We start from the raw sequence: 17,620 nt of genomic DNA, 5'->3' as shown, positions 1-17,620 counted from the left end.
TTACACTCCTGGGTTTTAGTTTGTTAGGTCAAACGAATATTGGCGTCTGAAACTTGCGGGGTTATTTGGTTATGTTATGTCAAACTTACGTCAAACAATGGAAATGTTATGTGGTCAACTTGCGCATGGACTTCATTTATTTGCTTCATATTCGTTTCTATGCGTCGCGGCAGCACTGCCGGCGAGATTTAGCAACTAGTTTGGGAACCGGCAGTCCCGTCATATCTCGACGCCGGTGGCCGGCGTCTTGCGCGAGGGGTCGAGGAAGCCGGAGTCCATGGTCCATGGTCGCGTCGCTGCCGATCCTACAATATAGGGCCAAAAAGCCCAAGAAATAAGTTCCCTTAAAAAATATTCGTTTCAATCCGATCCAATTTTTCGTCAAGCACTACTTAGAATAACTTCCACTATCGGCGCGACGCGTTCCGATTAAACCGTCCAGGTACCGCCGGGCGGGCGGCGGGCACGACTGTCAGGTGGGCTTGCTGCTCGAGCAGGCGGGACTGGCCGCGGGATTTTATTCAGCTCTGCCGCGCCACGGATCAAGGCGCGGCACTGCCGCGCCAAGCTCGGTGGCGCGGCAGGCCCTGCCCCGTCAACGGTTAGCGATTCCGGTCGCGGCCATGTCAGCGCTCTGCCGCGCCACCATGCATGGCGCGACACATGTATTTGGCCGCGCCAGGGCAATAGGCGCGGCCAAAAGTGTTAGTTTTTTTAAAAAAAAACCAACCGTGTTAGATTTAAAATTAGTTTTTAAAAAGTGTTAAAATTAAAAAAAAAATCTCTAGTCGTTGATGGGAGGGCGGCCTCGAGGACTGTGGTGGAAGAAGCTTCCCTCTTTTTGACTCGGGCGGCGACTGGGGAATCTGCGACTGTAAATTAGTTTTAGTCTATATATTTTTTATATTAAACTTAATTTCTCACTTTGCTATTACACTACCCAGGCTCATAAGAAAAGGTCTGGGTCCGCTGCCGCTTCTCACTGTGAACAACCGGAACCTGGCCAAGAGAACTAGAGAAGCACTCGTCACTTGTCACTCGTCAGCATGATACGGGATCAGCATCACCCGCCAGAAAGGTCAATCTGCGAGCCTTACGATGTCCTATTCCCAAGTAGTTGGCAGCTTGTCATGGAGGGTTTCTTTTCTCTTGGGGCATGGCGCTGTACCTTTCGACCACATGACCTTGCTAAGAGCCACACGTTTCTTCCACGGTCGATGTCAAGGCTTCAAGACGATAGCGTGTGCGTGTACGCATGCATCATAGGAGGATTTGTGTGAAACCTCGTGTGGCTGAAACCCAAAGTAATCTGAAACCACGAGCTTGCCCCTTGCGTTATATAGCAGCCCAGGTCAACGTTTGGTCGTCGTACGTGCGGACTTGGAACAAGGACTGGATCTGTAGTACCGTGGTAGAAAGATTGTGTTATGGATCCACTAGAATTAAGTTACAAGGCATTGGTGCTATGTCAATTTTGCAAAGATATAATAATGAATGCCCACTACGTTTATCTTTTTTTTATTAAAAAAAGAAGACTGTTATGTTAGATAAATATTTGGGATGTTTAAGGGTGACTAGGACGACAGGCGCGCTTCGCTGCGCCCGTACAGGTTTTGCTGCTATTCACTCCATGCATCCTTAGTTTTTCTATTCGTGCAGGTCACTGTGCTAATCACTAATCAAGCATAAATTAATCTAAACAAACGCATTATAGGCTATATCAAACCCAGTAAAAAAAGGTTCTTTCATCAGCATCACAACCAACACAAACAATATCTTGATTACATACATGTATCCCTTGTGGGAAAAAAAATCTAAGCAAGCAAATCGGATCACAAAGAAAATGAAAAAAAAGAGTCCTCAGAACCTCTGAACTTTATTTGTCCTCTAAAATATTGTAGGAGCAACCCAGGCTGAAAACGAAAATCTGCATAGAGGTTGAGGAAAACTAAATTGCTACAACACCATGGCACCATATATTAACAGCATCAGGTACAGTTAAGGTAACAGATTGAAAGAATTCATGCACTAAATGAGGGCTGTAGGCAAAACTCCAGAAAATATGAATGTCACATGAAGCGTAGAGAGAGCACTGTTCGCCTAAACGGTCGTTTAGCCCGTTTACACACCATGTAAACGCTACACAGTGGTGCGCCGTTTCCGTTTAATCACCCGTTTACCCCGTTTAATTGGCCGTTTAACCCGTTTAATGGGACGTTTTGCCCGAATAATGGCTAAACGGTAGGTGACCGACTGTTTACCGTTTAGCGTTTAGAAAAATATTGAGAGAGAGACACCCAACTGATAAATTGATTATAGCTTGTCGTTTGTAATCTCTTCGTAGGCTATCCATTCTTGTACTTTTAGAGCCGCAACACATGATACACAGCATAAGAGGTAAACAACAATAAGCCTAGATGAGTATGCTGGTGGCTGGCCTAATATGAACGTACAAATTAACTTTAGAGAAAGGCATGATACTATATAGTTTAAGAACTTTTTTTACTATGGTTGCAGAGGCGTCAGGAAGCGTTAGCTGTGTCAATGATTGGTGGGCCCATTCGAGGAAAGGCGTTGAGAGGCGTCAATGAGGGAGGCGTCGGGAGGCGTTGTATGTGTCTATGGTTGATGGGCCCATATGTGCCGTGACGCCTCCCAACGTCTCCAAAGTTGAGATGATTAAGACTTCAAATAAAAGAGTGGCAATTCCTTTTTCGTAGTTCTTTTTTTAATCAAGGGTAAAATGGTAAATTCACAATTATAAAAATAATGTTTTGAGTAGTATAGTTGGGATGTATGATTTAAGTACTATAGTTAGATGAATATTTTGTTGAGTAGTATAGTTAGGATGAATAAAAGTAGTATAGTTAGATAAACATAACATTTTATTTTTAGGGTTCATTCACGCCACCGCCTACCTCCGCCGGCGCTCTCGACCTCGCGCTAGGACATCCAAACCGCCGAGCTGCATGGCCCGCTCGGACGACCTCCTCCGGGCGGCTGCCGGATCGGGTAGGCGCGGTGCGGTTTGCTCGGTCACGTGCGGGGCGCGCGGACGCGGGCTAAGTCGAGCGGTGGGGAGCGCGGTCACCCACCTGGCTCGGAAGCCTGGCCAGAGCGGAGGGGAGGGACAGAGGAGAGGGATGGAGCTGACGGGTGGGGCCGCTGCGACAGTGAGGTCCAATCGACGACCCGCGGATCCTACCAGAGCGGAGGGAGAGACGGCGGGGAGCACTACTCTAGCACTCCGCCCCCATGCGGCTCGTCGGCGCTACTCAAGCACCCGGCGCTGGAGTCGAGCCAGCCGCGCCCAGCGGTTCTCGTCCGGCCGCGCGGCACGGATAAGCATGAGCCTCCGCGCGGGCATCGTCGGGCTGCCCAACGTTGGCAAGTCCACCCTCTTTCAACGCTATTGTGAGTAATTAAGCTTGCTTGTTTCGTTGCTTCCTGTTCTTGGGTGGATGTCGGTGGACCCCAGCTGTTCGACCGTTTTGCGACAGACATTCTTGTGGAACGGCTGACACTGTAGGTCTATATAATTTGTAAGAGTCAATAAAGTTCACAAATATCCTGATCTTTTCTGTTGTTCCGCTGCTGCACAAGTTTCCCTTTGGACTTGTTGCCGTAAAATGTTTCAAATAGAGAAATGTATGTGATATACATAGGACAGGTTCTTCCATGAATATAATCTGTTCTCAGTTTTGTTGTATGCATCTAAACTACAAGAAGCTTTTCAAGAAATTTCTGTGACATGTTGAATTAAACAATTGTAACAACAATGTTGAACTCTTTCTACTCTAAAAATTCAATGAATCAACATACTTTGAATTATGGGAAAATTGACTATAGGACAATGAAAGGACAATGAAAGTGGCCTCTCTTTGTGTATCCACTATGTGGTTCTCTGCTATACAATTATTCCCTCCAAGGGCTACCATTGAATCGCCCTGCGCGTCGCACTCGTTTATTCAAAGATTCGGTGCTCTCCAAAGTGACAACAGGAGTTTGGACATTCCTTCACGGTCGTCCTCTTTTCTTACTTTCAGCTCTGGATGCTGTATTTTCTTCCTAATAAGCACGAAAAACACCAATAGAGATCTTATATATTCTTCCTAATATTTCACTCAAGTAAGGTATATTTCAGAATAATGCTCATCATTTGATTTCGGATGGTAGAGCAGTTGATTCAATATTTATAATGGCTCTGAGACAGAATTTTGTTACAGATGGTGCTTCTAGAAAACACCTTCGAGTATGTTTACAAAAAACTGAGAAGCCGATATATGTATAGTTGATGGAATCAGTGGGCATCCTGCTTTCATCCTTCACATAGTACCCACTACTCAGGTTTCTTCTTGGCACTAAAAAACCATTGTTTTACACTGACCACTTCCTGGTAGAACAAACTGTTAATTTGAATTGTTGGAATGCATTTGTTCATTCATAATTGTAGGTTGTTTCGTGCCAAACTACTGATGACGTGCAGAGGTTTGTGAGGCAGATTGTGCCGCAACACTTCTCTGGGAAATCCCATGGGCAAACACCAGAGTACATGATGTTTGGAGCGACTTGGGAAAAGACTTAGTATTTGGTGAGGGCCACGGGCTTGTCCCAAGAACACGTGAATGTTCAGCATGTATAGGCCATAGGTGTTTTCTGTGAAGGTCTTCTGAAAAAATTCAGGTAACAGTTGGATCTCTTGTCATCTCTGGTTTCTGCTCCTTTTTTTTATTGCTTGTCTAGTTAATGCATGATCATAAAGTTGTGCTATCTGTTTCTGGAGTTATCAATCAGTTGAGTTCCTTCTCTTTGCTTTCTGATTGGTTAGCTAGCCAATGTCTTTCTGGTTGGTTATCAATCAGTTGAGTCCCAACCAAGTTGGAGTAGGCTAAAATTTTATATTTCAAGTGACTCAAGGCAAGTACACCTTACAGAACAAGAGTTAATGTGAGCAACTATTATGGAACTGGAAGGATTTGGTTATATGAGATAGCTGTGTAGTTGGTGCTATAAAAGTACTTTGCAACATTCACTGAAACCTTGCAGCGTGGTCTGCTTATTTTTTCTTTATGGTGGTTAATTCAGTTAATATTCAGACATTTAGATTATTTTGGCTTTTAATGGATGCAGGTGTTCCTTGTGTATTTGGTGTTCTAACCTGTGAAGACATGGATCAGGTAATTCATGATTTGGTTATGTACATGTACATCTTATCAATTGTTTCATGCCACCAGATCATGTTTGGTAACCCAAAGCAGGGCTAGTTCTTCATTGTTAGTGGATATGTGGCCCACATCCTATACATGTGGAAACCAATCAGTTCCTGAGGACTCTGTTCCAACTTCCAAGTTTTGTTCGAAAAATCAATTGTTGTTTGAGCTGTGTTATATTCATTTTATGTCAAGAGTCAAGTGTTTGTTGCTGGACAAAATGCTATTGTTCAAGTTCCCAGGCCATTTAACTTATTTTGAGTAGTGCCAACCATTTCTGCATGACCTGTAAAGTAGTGACATCTTTAATCCAGATTGGCCACATTAGCAAAGCAGAGGTTTCACTCAAGTATTCCCTTCTGATGAGAAAGTTTCTTGTCAATAGTGTGACCCTTTTTTGTTGATTATCTGACTACTTTTCAAAACATGTGCACTGTTTTGCTCCTTATCAAAATCCTGCTGAGAATGCTAAATCAAATGCTGCAAGCGCTCAATCGTGCTGGTGGCAAGGCAGGAAACAAGGGTGCTGAAACTGCTCTTACTGCCGTAAGTAAACCTTCCGTCTAAACATAGATGTACTATCAGTTGACAAGCTCAAGTTCCCTGCAGATTGAGATGGCCTCTCTGTTCCGGCATCACTTAGGTTGACACTTTGTGTATTCTGATTTCTATACACGAGGCGACATCATTTCTTCCTATCAAGAGTTTTGGCTAACAGAGCTTTTCCGCGGCTAGTATAATTATTTCCAAATCTGTTGGTCCGGTGCTGATTGGATGCTTTCTTTCTTTGAAATTTGAAAGCTCACGAGACATGTTTGTAAACCTGACACCATGAATAGTTGTCGCCAATAATGAAATACGGTTATGAATAAAGTTGCACAAGTTGCACTAGTGTTTGTTATTATGGTTGAGAGCATGAGAGTTTTGGGGTGAGGTCTACCATGTTTTTTTTGGGTGAGGTCACCTGTGAGAACTGAAAAGAAACACAGTCGGGCCCCACTCGCTGCTCCAGCAGAACTCTCCCTAGGCGGGCATGCACATTATGCTCCAACAGATGCGCTCGTGAATTCGTGATGGCTTTGCGTCCGGTGTTCACTGCATTTGCATGATTTCAATTTGCATCCCAGAGGGCAACTCAAATGGCATTGGAGTTTTTGTGAACGTGGACATGCATGCTGCTTGCTGCGCCAGTATGGGACTACAATGCAAGCGCAAACCGGAATTTTCTACCTTCCGATCTTATCCTGACTATAAAATTTGCCACAAATGCCAAATCTTATTGCATATCATGTACAGGAATCGTAAGTCTTGAAATAGCTGTAGAACTAATGCAAAGCCTATTGGCCTCTCCTGTAAGTGCGAATGCCTGGTAAAGATCTAGTCTAGTACTATCCATAAGCTAAAACCAGGACATAGCCGACTATGTTTATGGTGATACCCGAACATTGGTGTCGACACAATATTGAGGAACTTTATTACTGTAATACTGAAGGTGAGAGGTCCACCCTCCTCAGCTATATACAAGCACAATTGACAATCTTCATCACCAGACAGTAATGACGGACTGCACGCCCTAAATTGTTTCCAAAGCGTGTTACAGATCTCAACTGGTGGTGTCGTCTTCTCGAACTCGCACTTCTGTATCTTCTTCCCATTCTTGTCAATGGTATCTGATTGAAAGCGAAGGACTTTCGCAATGCCATGACTCTTTGTTAATGTTCGCTATTAGAGAAAGCTGATATGAAGTGCAAAAACTAAGCAGCATAACCTTTTACATTTAACATGAGTCATATTCTTTTCTCTGAATAGGGAAAACCACAATAAACTGAAAGGATACAGCTTGAGATCTTATCCTGGTCTTCCAAATTTGGGAAGATATTTGTAACTAACACACACATGCAAAGTTTATATCTGCATATGAATAAGTGAGTGAGTTATTTTAACTCAGAAACAGGGTAGGCAATAGAGATAATACTGTTATAGCTCGATTCATGTTGATCTAAGAGGCACAATTCAAAATTTGACAAGTACTATTCAATTAATTTTGAGTAGTGTTTACCAGAATGTTGCTGTAATATTCAAAAGTGGAGGAAAGATAATACAATCACACTGTACAACAGCAGCACCTAAAGATGAGGCAAGACCACAGGAGGCAGTGCCAACCAGCAGTAGTGTCGTCCAAGTTCAATGAGCAAAAGGAGGACATTTGTCTATTTCGATTTAAATCTTATATTATGATATTCTTTTTCTCTACAATCACCATTGCAACAGCACCATAGCACTAATATAGGTAGCTTTCATGGGATACTGTATCCATACAATTCGAACATCTCGCCAGTTTTCAAACTGAGTACAGTTACAGAAGCTGAATGTACTGGGAATTCGTCAGGAACATAAAGAATGATTCTCAACTTACGTGGCCTTCCGCATGTCTTTATCCTTCTTCTTAATAGCATCCTTCCTCTCTTCTATAGAAGCCATTTACTGGTTTGGCAGCAACCCTCCGGCGCCACACATACACTGACGCCTCGACACGGTTTCCGATTTCCAGGGCCTGGTACTCCGTGGACAGATCCAGGCAATCAAGAAGGCACTCAGGAGAGAACTGATCAGATGTTATGTAGCAGGATATGATATCACCTAAGGTTGCCCTTCCATTCTGAAATCAAGTTTAGTGCAGCATGTTCAGAACTTACACTAAGAAATGCTGTGGACACTGCACATTCATGAGTTCTGATTACGGAAGAACGCATGGTATACCTTTGGTAGGGAGTCAAGATAAGATTCAGGGACCTCCATTTCTGCTAAAGCATTGCTGTTGATGGCCATGGCAGCCTTCAGGATTTGGTTTGCACAATCACGTTTGTGCTGGAGCTGTTTCCTTGTTTTATTGTGAAGGCCACCGGGAGGCACGCGAGGCACTGGGAGTCACCATTTCTCATCACGGCGGTGAAAAGCCATCCTAAAGGACGCAGAGCCGTCGCAATCTGGTGCAGCAATACCTTGCTCAACATACCAGAACTCTGGGTCTCTGAAGCTGGACTTTTCGATCAACTGCAATGCATTCTCAGTTCAGAAAAACTGACAATGAGCATATGATCCAGCTTTAATCCAACTCAAACTGGTATACAAAAAAAAAATAGCTGTCTGAAAGCTCCTAACAGAACCAACAACATATTATGTGTATTTCTATCTACACCTAAAAAATAACTAAGGTTATCGTCATATCGCCCCGCTCCTCCGGAGTCCTGCTGAGTCCGCATCGCGGCTCCGTCACCCCGCTCTCCCTCCACCTGTCACAACCAAACGGAAGTAGAGTCCATGTCGGGGACGAGATCGACAAACAGAAAAAGCAGAGTCCCCGTCGGGCGCCGCGCTAGCCACGCGCGTCGCGCGGGGCGACTCCTCCCACCGCTGCGCATCCGCGGGAGGCTCGCCATGAACGTCGTGGGGGTATGGTCTCCGGTATCCACAAGACGAGACATAGGCCGCACCATCAGAGGTGGCCCAACCCACAAGATCAAAGCGTGCACGACGCTACTCGGCGTGTACCGCAAGATATTGTATAGTACCAAATATGCTACTTTCCTTGTAACCCTACCTCTCCAGAATATATAAGGAGAGGCAGTGGTCCCCTAGTAGACACGATCGATACATCTCATACTCAATATAATACACTAAAGACACAGGACGTAGGGTATTACGTCGATCAGACGGCCCGAACCTGTCTAAATCGTTGTCTCTGCGCCTTGTGTCACTATCCGGTTCCTGATCACGCGCACCTCCACCGATCAATCTACCATCGCGGGATACCTCTCGGTGGACTACCGAGCATCTTTTGTCGACAGTTGGCGTGCCAGGTAGGGGTGTGCGCTTGATCCCATGACGAGCCAGATGGCATACCTCAAGATCTACGTCGTTCGTGGGAACTCGGCGGATTGCAGCGACAAGCTTCGACAACCAGAGCATCGGCTTTTCTCGCCGCGCCGCGTGACGTGATTCCACGGCGATAACTTGCGGCGTCCCAGCAGATGCCAAATCCGAATTGGCAAGCGTCGGCCGAGGAAGCGACGTACAACTCCCTGAGCTCGCCCAGCACCACGCGCGTGAAGGCTGACGACGTGCATATTCAAGCTGAGGAGCCAGGCGATGCAAACTACATACACCACTCATCACGCTCAAGAGCCAAGACTCGATGCATCAGGGTGTCCTCAGGCGGTCCCGATTTGGCAATCCCGAGAGGCACAGATGCCATCGGCAACACCACCATGCAGCACCAGGCTAATCAACGAGGGCCGTGCAATATCAAGACCCAATCAACAAGAAGCGAACAGGAAAGCTGATCTACGATCTGCGGATGTCATGCGAAGCATGTAACACCCCAGGTGTTTGCCACCAGTTAAGCAATGGGTTTGAGCTCAAACATGGCATATTAAGTGATGATGAAGATGTCAAGGTCAAACCTATGAAAATGAGCCCCAACCTAAACTTGGATATTGCACCCTTGCTTTACATATAGGCCCTTTTCAAGATATATGCTTGGGTGGTGTTACTGGAATATCTTCATGAGTCTCACATCAATAACCATCTATATTGGTCCATGGAAAAGTTTCGCGAAGTTTGAAATCAAGAAGTCACATGAAATGACGAGTTATGTGCTTGCTTGAATTATTTTATAAAGTGAATGGAATTCTCGATCGTCAACCAAATCTTGCAACCATGCCCAAATGACTCTAGATGAACTCTACAACAAAAGTCATGAAAGGTTCATGTTGGGCAAATGCCGAGAAAATGCTCCAATGGATCAAAAAGGATAATTTAAGCTTCATCGTGATCCTACTTTGGTCAAAGTAGAACAGCATGATCTATACCAGTTTTGAGGTTGGACATTAAATGAAAGTTGTAGTCCATATCATGTAGAACAAACTTTGTTTTTGGATGAAGAGCTAGATCATCTTGGAAGTAAGTCAAATCAAGGTCACAAGATCGAATTTGCTGCGGATTTTAGGACTTAGAAATATTCTAAGTCTAGAAATTCATCGACATCGGCATTGACGTCTCGCGTTCTCCAAATTTCGTTAAGCAACTTGACTTGACCCCAAAATGGAAGTTGGAGCTAAGTTCATAGAGAAGAGCATATAAAAAGATGGCACTCGTTGGACTTCGTTTTGACCATCAATTTTGGACTTTTATTAATCGCGGTCAACGCGCTGACACTATCACTTTGGGGCATAATTACTCGCTGATCTAGAGCTCTGATGACCTTGGTCTCTAAATGAAAAATGAAGAGCAGTACACGGCCTTCAAACTTTATTTTAGACCCAAAGTCCAATTCGCACCCGAGACGGCCCAAATCTGCTCCCCACCATGTCCACACCGACGCCCGCCACCTGTTCGGAGTTTTGCCTCATAGGGTGACGCGTGTCCCGGACGTGTCCTCCATGCCTGAGCTGAGCACCTCACCTTGTTTCCGCGCGTCCTTGCGCCCCTGCGTCGATGCAGAGAGCCGAGCGCGTTTCCCTTCACTCGCTCTGGCCCTCCCTTTCTTTTTTTTCCTCGCGTGCTGCTGCTGCTTGCGGGCGCGACCGTCGCCGCCATGGCCGGTCATGCCATCTCCATGGCCGCTGTCGTTCCTTCGTCTCCAGCCTTCCTTCACCCAAATTGACCGCACCACCACCTCCCTCACCTCGCGCCGCAACCCCCGCACCCCTCGCCTGAAGCTGCTCGTCACCGGCGCGCCCTCACCACGGTGCGGCTCGGCCTAGGCCGCCGGCGCACGTGGCTAGGGCTCCATGCTCCACCTCGGGCCGAGCCGAGGCCACCGGCGAGTGCGCGCAGCCCTGCTCGTGCTCCGCCGCCACTTCCCCCACCGCCGACGAGCCTCCTCCGGCCGGCGAACGGCGAGCTCCTGTGCAGCCCTTCAAAAATCGCGTCGGGGACTTCGTCTTAAAATTCGAAGAAAGGGAGGGGTCCAACTGTGAAGCCATGACTCATTTGAATAGTGCCCCTGAGGACCCCTTCGCTGTAGTTTAATTAGTGTTTTCTGCAGGGACCCCGATGCAAGACTTACATGTCTTTTCTTTTGTTTGTACAGATTTGAATGATGAACTTTGAAAATTCATGGTAATTCATACAAAAATCGTAAAATAGAAAATGAGGACTTTTTGGAATCCTTGTGAAATTGTCTATGCAGTAGATCTATAATGTGGCATGTTTTAGTTCAAATATTTTGTTGTAAAAATAGATCTATGCAGATAGGTTCTTGATACTTGCCAGGTCTTGTCTTTTTCATAACTGTAGTTTTTATGCTCAAATAAATGTGAATTTTTTGTGGAGTGCTACTAAGGTTATTGTTGTTGTCTGGTAAAAATTTCAGGGGTTTAGGGTTTATAGTTTAAGAGTTATAAAAATAACAAATGCCCTGTTTTGATTTGCTCCTATTCTGAACAGTTCTGCATGTTTGAATTAATTGGCTCAGTTAAGTTATGAATCATGATTTGATGACAATACATGAGTTTTAGTACTTTTCTTAAGATTTTCAAAAAGATAAATATCATAAATTTTAGTTAAGTAGATCTTGAGTTATAATTGCTTGAATCTCGGTGGCTGTTTCTGCCCAAACCCAGACAGGGTTTCCTTGTTCTTACTGTGGAGCCTTCTTATTAGTAGAATTAGCTTTAGGTGTTTACAACAAAGTTGTTTAGAATTTGCTAAGCTTTCTAAAAAGTCTAGAACCATATTTATTGGACATACATAACTCCATTTATAGCTGTTTAAAGTGGCATGTCAGTTTCTGTCTATGTTTTGGATAGAGATGCAATTATTGGGTTAATTGACCCTTCTAACTATAGAATCATCTTAATGTGAGAATAAGAAAGTTGTAGGTAACTTCCTAAGCTTTTCAAAAAAATTATGGTTCATGTTTGTTGGAGGTCTAGAACTCCAGTTATGCTTCTCTGAAGATGCTATCAGTTTTCTATACCACTGTTGTTGGGCTGGATTTGTAGTTTTGCTTGTGCAATTATTTTCGTGGTGTAAATGATGTTTGCTATGGTTGTAGTGAATACAAAAGTTGTAGCAAATCTCACAATCTTGCTTGTGTTCAAATTGTAAGACCATAGGCCTGATAGTTTAGGATTTACATGACTTTTAAGTCTTCTGTCAAGTTTTGATTTTATTCTGAGCAGATCTGAAAGATGCTAGTGTTTGATCTAGTTAGGATTTGAATGAGTTTTTGGTGATAATAACAAAGTTGTAGATAATTCATGTATCTAGATTCTGTTACAATTTGGTGGTATTTGGCCAAGTAGTTTGTGAGTTATGCCTGTTTAAAGTTGGGTTACAGAATTGATTACTCTTTGTCTTGTTTAGACCAGTTTCTGTAAATGGGTATATTTGACTTAGTTAACTTGAGAATCATGCTAAGATGATTAAATATGAATTGTAGATAATTTCATAAGATTTCCAGAATGTCTTCTTCCAAGTCATTTGGATTTGTGTAACTCCAGTTATAGCTAAATCTTGTAGCTGCTGTTTGCATGTCCAGAAATTGACACATTCCAATTATAGTTGTTTGCTTGTATATTGCTAAGTGTGGCTCATACCTTTGATGATGGTTGAGTTAGAGTACCTGAGATCTTGAGAAACTTTTGTCATGCTTGGTGTTGTCATCTTCTTTGCTATCGTGGCATGATAAATTGTGCGATATTTATAGTAAGCAATGCGAAGTGCTTGTGCATGTTAACGTAACCTTATGCTTGTCTTACTGCATGCGATGCATTGTCTATTGCACTTCCATGTATTCATACGCATGCATCTTGCATCTTATTTAGGTACGCTAGTTGAACCACGTGAAGGATGTGATGTGGAGTCAAACCCGAAGACGGTGTTTGGTGGATCTATCCTGAAGATGGAAGGACTAAGCAAGTGCTAGACCGGAGATGTCACCAAGTCGGTACAAGCTAACTGAACTGACTTGTGTCGGATCCTAGGCAAGCCCTGGAGCATTCTAAGTCTCCTAGTATTTTACAAATGATTACTTAAGTACTTATGATTGATGCATTAGGTTATAAGAGTTGAATGAAACCACTGGATGCATATACATTCCTTGTCCAGATATTACACCTTTAACCGGTATAGGTCCAGGATCGGATATATGCTTAGCCCTGCTTAGACCGGTAGAAGTCGGGTGATGTCCTGTCACCTGCGAGATATAGGGGGATACCGGAGCACGGTTGGCTATATTTGCTATCGTGGAACAGAACCATGGGTTAAAAGAAAATCGAGACCGGGCGGGATGTCGATAGCGAAGCAACAAGACGTGGAGGTCTTGGGTGTGGATCTATCCCCGTCCGTGTCGATTAAGGACCGTACCGTTGTTGGCGCTTCTGACAAGATTGAACGCATGTCTCTCACTTAGCTGGCCGGATAACTCATTCTGACCGCGAAGCCGAGTAATTCAACTCAGGCCGGGACCTGTTCTGTTGTGCGCTCCTTCCAGGGGACAATCAGATTGAGCCCAAGGGTAGGCTAGGCCTGAACGTCCTGGCATCTGGTGTCCCAGATTGTGCGGCGCGGTATGGACCCATGAAATGTGTAGCTGAGTTGTACCAAAGGTGACCGTTGATCTGGTCTGCCTGGGTTTGTGTTAGGAATAAATTCCCAGCTGGTTGAAATCGATTCGAATCGCCGTCTCTCCCGGATAGTGAGAAACTTGGCTAGTCCCAACATCGTAGTAATTAGATTATGGAATGTGATGGTTCGGATAAACATGGAATTACTATACCTGCTATGGTTACTATTGTATGCTCCAAAAAGATATACCACATGTTTGGCACAGGATAGTTGCTAATCTAGAGATGGATAGTTCTAATTAACTTGATGACAGAATTATAATTGTATATTTGAGTTAATCGCTTTTTATGCAAAATGTTGTCAAGCTACCTCCACTTATAAAGCCTTGCATACTCCTTGGAGTCAATTTTATTTCTCGTTATGATGGGTAAGTCTAGCTGAGTACATTCGAGTACTCAGGGTTTATCCCACCATGTTGCAGGTGAGGTTTCGGCCTGCTGAGGATGGTGGCTAACCACCGGTGGGCTCGGTGACTCTATATTCACTTCTCATCTACATGCTTTTGTCTGAGGATGTCACTTATGCTAGCAATGTATTTGGAACTCATATTAATGAAATCCTTCGAAAGCAAATGTTGTTTTCACTAATCGGTTTTGAAATCCAAACTTGTATTATTATTTATGAATCTATTTGTAATATTATTCTCGCTGCAACTCTGCATATGTGATGTGTATTTGCTTAATCACGCGATCTTGGTTGTGATGTTGATTTACCGAGGTCCTGCGTGACACTCGGCGGACTACCGGGTTTATATAAGTGAGAGTAAGCGCGTGTCAACGTGTTAAGCGGGGACAGTCGTACTTGATCTTGTATAAATTGGGCGGTTCTGTCACAAAGCAAATTGAAGTAACCAAGATATACAACTTGCATGCGCTATACGGATCTGCATGCATGCAAATATGCAAGCACAGATCTACAAGGGCACATGCATGTGCACGTGTATACGTACGTGTGCATCGTGCAGCCACAACCAAGCCGAGCACTGTCTATTCATCCCATCCCGAGACAAGCTCTCCAACGCCGACATGACCGCCGAGATGATCAAGCTATCCGATTGCATCAAGCGACTACGCCCGTTCAACTACGACTCCGCGTACCCGTCTGACTCCAACACGAGATCAACTCCGTTCCAGCCATCAAGCGAGCTGCCCGCGTCACCGACCAGATAACACCATATGCCGCCGACCAGACGTTCTGTCTAAAGCTAAGTCACACTTTAATATTTTTCTAAATATTCTTCGGTCTTCATATATCGCCGCAATGTTTCTTCGAACTGTTTTCTCTATGTTTACTCTCCAAACGATTTTTCGAACTCACGAATAGTCCTGTTGATGCTTGGATGCCTCCAGAGACGGCCCTGTCTCCGGCTCCTCCCTACACATGCACGAGCGTCTGCCCTCTGCGTTATGGGTGGTCGGCAGTGGCTCCTTAGCGACGTTTTGTTCTTCCTACACGTACACGGGTTCCGCGCGCCGGCATTATGGTTAATGGGCTAGCTAGGGCTGGAGACTCAGCTACACACTAACTGTTCGGGTGGTTTATATTAAATACATATTCACACCAACTAATCGTCGAGCTACTTATGCTATTTCATCGTCATTGCTGATTTTTCTCCGGAGTTCATATATTTTTACATCATGTACTACTCGTTCTACATGTTTGTATTGCAGGGTCATCGTCCAGGTGATCAGACCACCTGGTGCTCGGACTTCTCCACCGATCAACTGGTCGGACCGCTTGTTTCATGGTCTCTATCGCCAACCAGTTGATCAGACTGTTCGCCGGTCGCTTCTACTCAATGCTCACTTTACCGCCGACCAGTTGACCAGACTGTTCGTCACTCGTGCTTCATCGCCGGCTACGCCGGTTACTCCTCGGCGCTTGGATTCTTCGTGCTCGAGGACTAAGTGGGCACACTTCACCGCACGGACGTCGCCAGCTACGCCGGGGACTCCTCGGTGCTCGGATATCGACAGCGACGCCGGGGACTCCTCGCTCCTCGGTGCTCGGATATTGCTAGCTACGCCGGGGACTCCTCGGTGCTCGAACCTTGCTAGCTTCGCCAGGGACTCCTCGGTGCTCAGACATCGCCAGCTTCGCCGGGGACTCCTCAGTGCTCGGACATCGCCGCCTACGTCAGGGACTCCTCGATGCTCGATCATCGCCAGCGACACCGAGGACTCCTCGCTCCTCGGTGCTCGGACATCGCCAGCGATGTCGGGGACTCCTCGCTCCTCGGTGCTTGGTCATCGCCAGCAACGCTTGGGACTCCTCACTCATCGGTGCTCGGTCATCGCTAGCATCGCCGGGGACTCCTCGGTGCTCGGACATCGCCACCTACGTCGGGGACTCCTCGGTGCTCGATCATCGCCAACGACGTCGAGGACTCCTCGCTCATCGATGCTCGGACATCTCCAGCGACGTCGGGGACTCCTCGCTCCTCGGTGCTTGGTCATCGCCAGCGACGCCGGGGACTCCTCACTCCTCGGTGCTCGGTCATCGCTAGCAACGCCTGGGACTCCTCGCTCCTCGATGCTCGGTCATCGCCAGCGACGCTGGAGACTCCTCGCTCCTCGGTGCTCGGACATCGCCAGCGACGTCGGGGACTCCTCACCATAGTTTTTAAGGCGGTAAGGCGAGGTGCGGCGCTCGACCCCCTTCCAGACGCCTAGGTGAGTTAGGCGCTGGGCGAGGCGACGCCATACACATACTCTAACCTTCCATTGGAGAGCACAAACATACACTTATACATACCTTTTTGCTGCCAATTCTGGAGCCCATGTAGCAGTGATCCTCCTGTTTCCAGTTGCCTTCTTCCATGTGCCATACAACCCCTAACAAGTTTCAACATGTGTGACTCATTAATATAGTTATGTAACAGAAATACTTTGTAATCAGATCAAATATGGATAATGAAATACCTTTTGATGATCTGAACTCTCTTTTCTTCTCCCAAACAGCAAGCTACATATACAATAAGGAATTTAGCAACAGCAAGGAAATTTAGCAACAAAAGACACAAGCAAATATCAATATGTCATCATTACATCAGCTGATCAGCCCATAAACTCAGATAAGAGTCTTAGTGGCATAGTTAGCCACATTACAAACATTCCAGAAATATAGATAAGAGTCTTAGTGGCATAGTTAGCCACATTACAAGCAGTTCACAAATATAACTAGTGCAGATATGAAATCTGCTAGCCATATGCTGCTAGTAGCCAACTCTCAACATTCAATATCCATCATCAAACTCATCAAGGATGTTTGGACCCTCCATGTTTTCGCCGCCACCATTGGAGCCATTGGGATCCTGTTCACAATCACTCACATCAGCATCGTCATGTGGATCTTCCTCTTCCTCTTCTTCATTGGCCAAACCTAAGTCTTCTTCAAGTTCAGCCAACCTTGACTGTCCATTTCTTGCACGCTTGTTGCTGGCATTCCTTGGAAGATTGCGGCCTCGCAGCGAGCTTGATGCACCAACAGCTTCATCCATAAGTTCCCATGTAAGGCCATTACCATTGTCACCATTGTCACACCCACGGGCACCTTGAGGATGAACATAGGAGTAGTCAGCCCACTCATTGTCCCAATCAAATTCCTCAATGACCAAAGGGTCAAAAAATTTCCCTTTTTTCTCACGCCTTAACTAAAACCTGGTCTTTATCTTTCGGTTGTAGGAAACAAACACAATGTCATTTAATCGCTTATGCAACAACCTATTTCTTTTCTTTGTATGCATCTACAAAAGAAGAATGGGAAAACAACAAATA

At 45.2% G+C, this 17,620-nt stretch overlaps 1 protein-coding gene across 16 annotated transcripts in view; it reads right to left on the bottom strand.

Moving 5' to 3' along the window:
* Window positions 1–6,479: 6,479 nt before the first annotated feature.
* The window catches only part of LOC136540612 (uncharacterized), a 30,278-nt gene continuing 19,137 nt past the window's right edge, over window positions 6,480–17,620 (bottom strand). For 7 of the 16 annotated variants that reach the window (XR_010780012.1, XM_066532611.1, XM_066532619.1 and 4 more), the window contains 6 exons: window positions 16,766–17,589; window positions 16,599–16,678; window positions 7,971–8,264; window positions 7,627–7,869; window positions 7,048–7,121; window positions 6,480–6,880 (listed from right to left, as the gene is read on the bottom strand). Coding sequence is in view for 5 of the 16 variants with exons in the window: in XM_066532680.1 (XP_066388777.1) it covers window positions 8,261–8,264; window positions 16,599–16,678; window positions 16,766–16,808 (127 nt within the window). In the remaining 11 variants the exon portion in view is untranslated. Of the gene's footprint in view, window positions 6,916–7,047; window positions 7,122–7,626; window positions 7,870–7,970; window positions 8,265–16,598; window positions 16,679–16,765; window positions 17,590–17,620 lie in introns of all 16 variants that reach the window. The other 9 variants (XM_066532651.1, XM_066532680.1, XM_066532687.1 and 6 more) reach the window with 4 other exon arrangements.

Source organism: Miscanthus floridulus, chromosome 1 (genome assembly GCF_019320115.1).
Source record: "Miscanthus floridulus cultivar M001 chromosome 1, ASM1932011v1, whole genome shotgun sequence".
Taxonomy (NCBI): domain Eukaryota; kingdom Viridiplantae; phylum Streptophyta; class Magnoliopsida; order Poales; family Poaceae; genus Miscanthus; species Miscanthus floridulus.
This window is presented reverse-complemented; position numbering and strand designations above follow the sequence as displayed.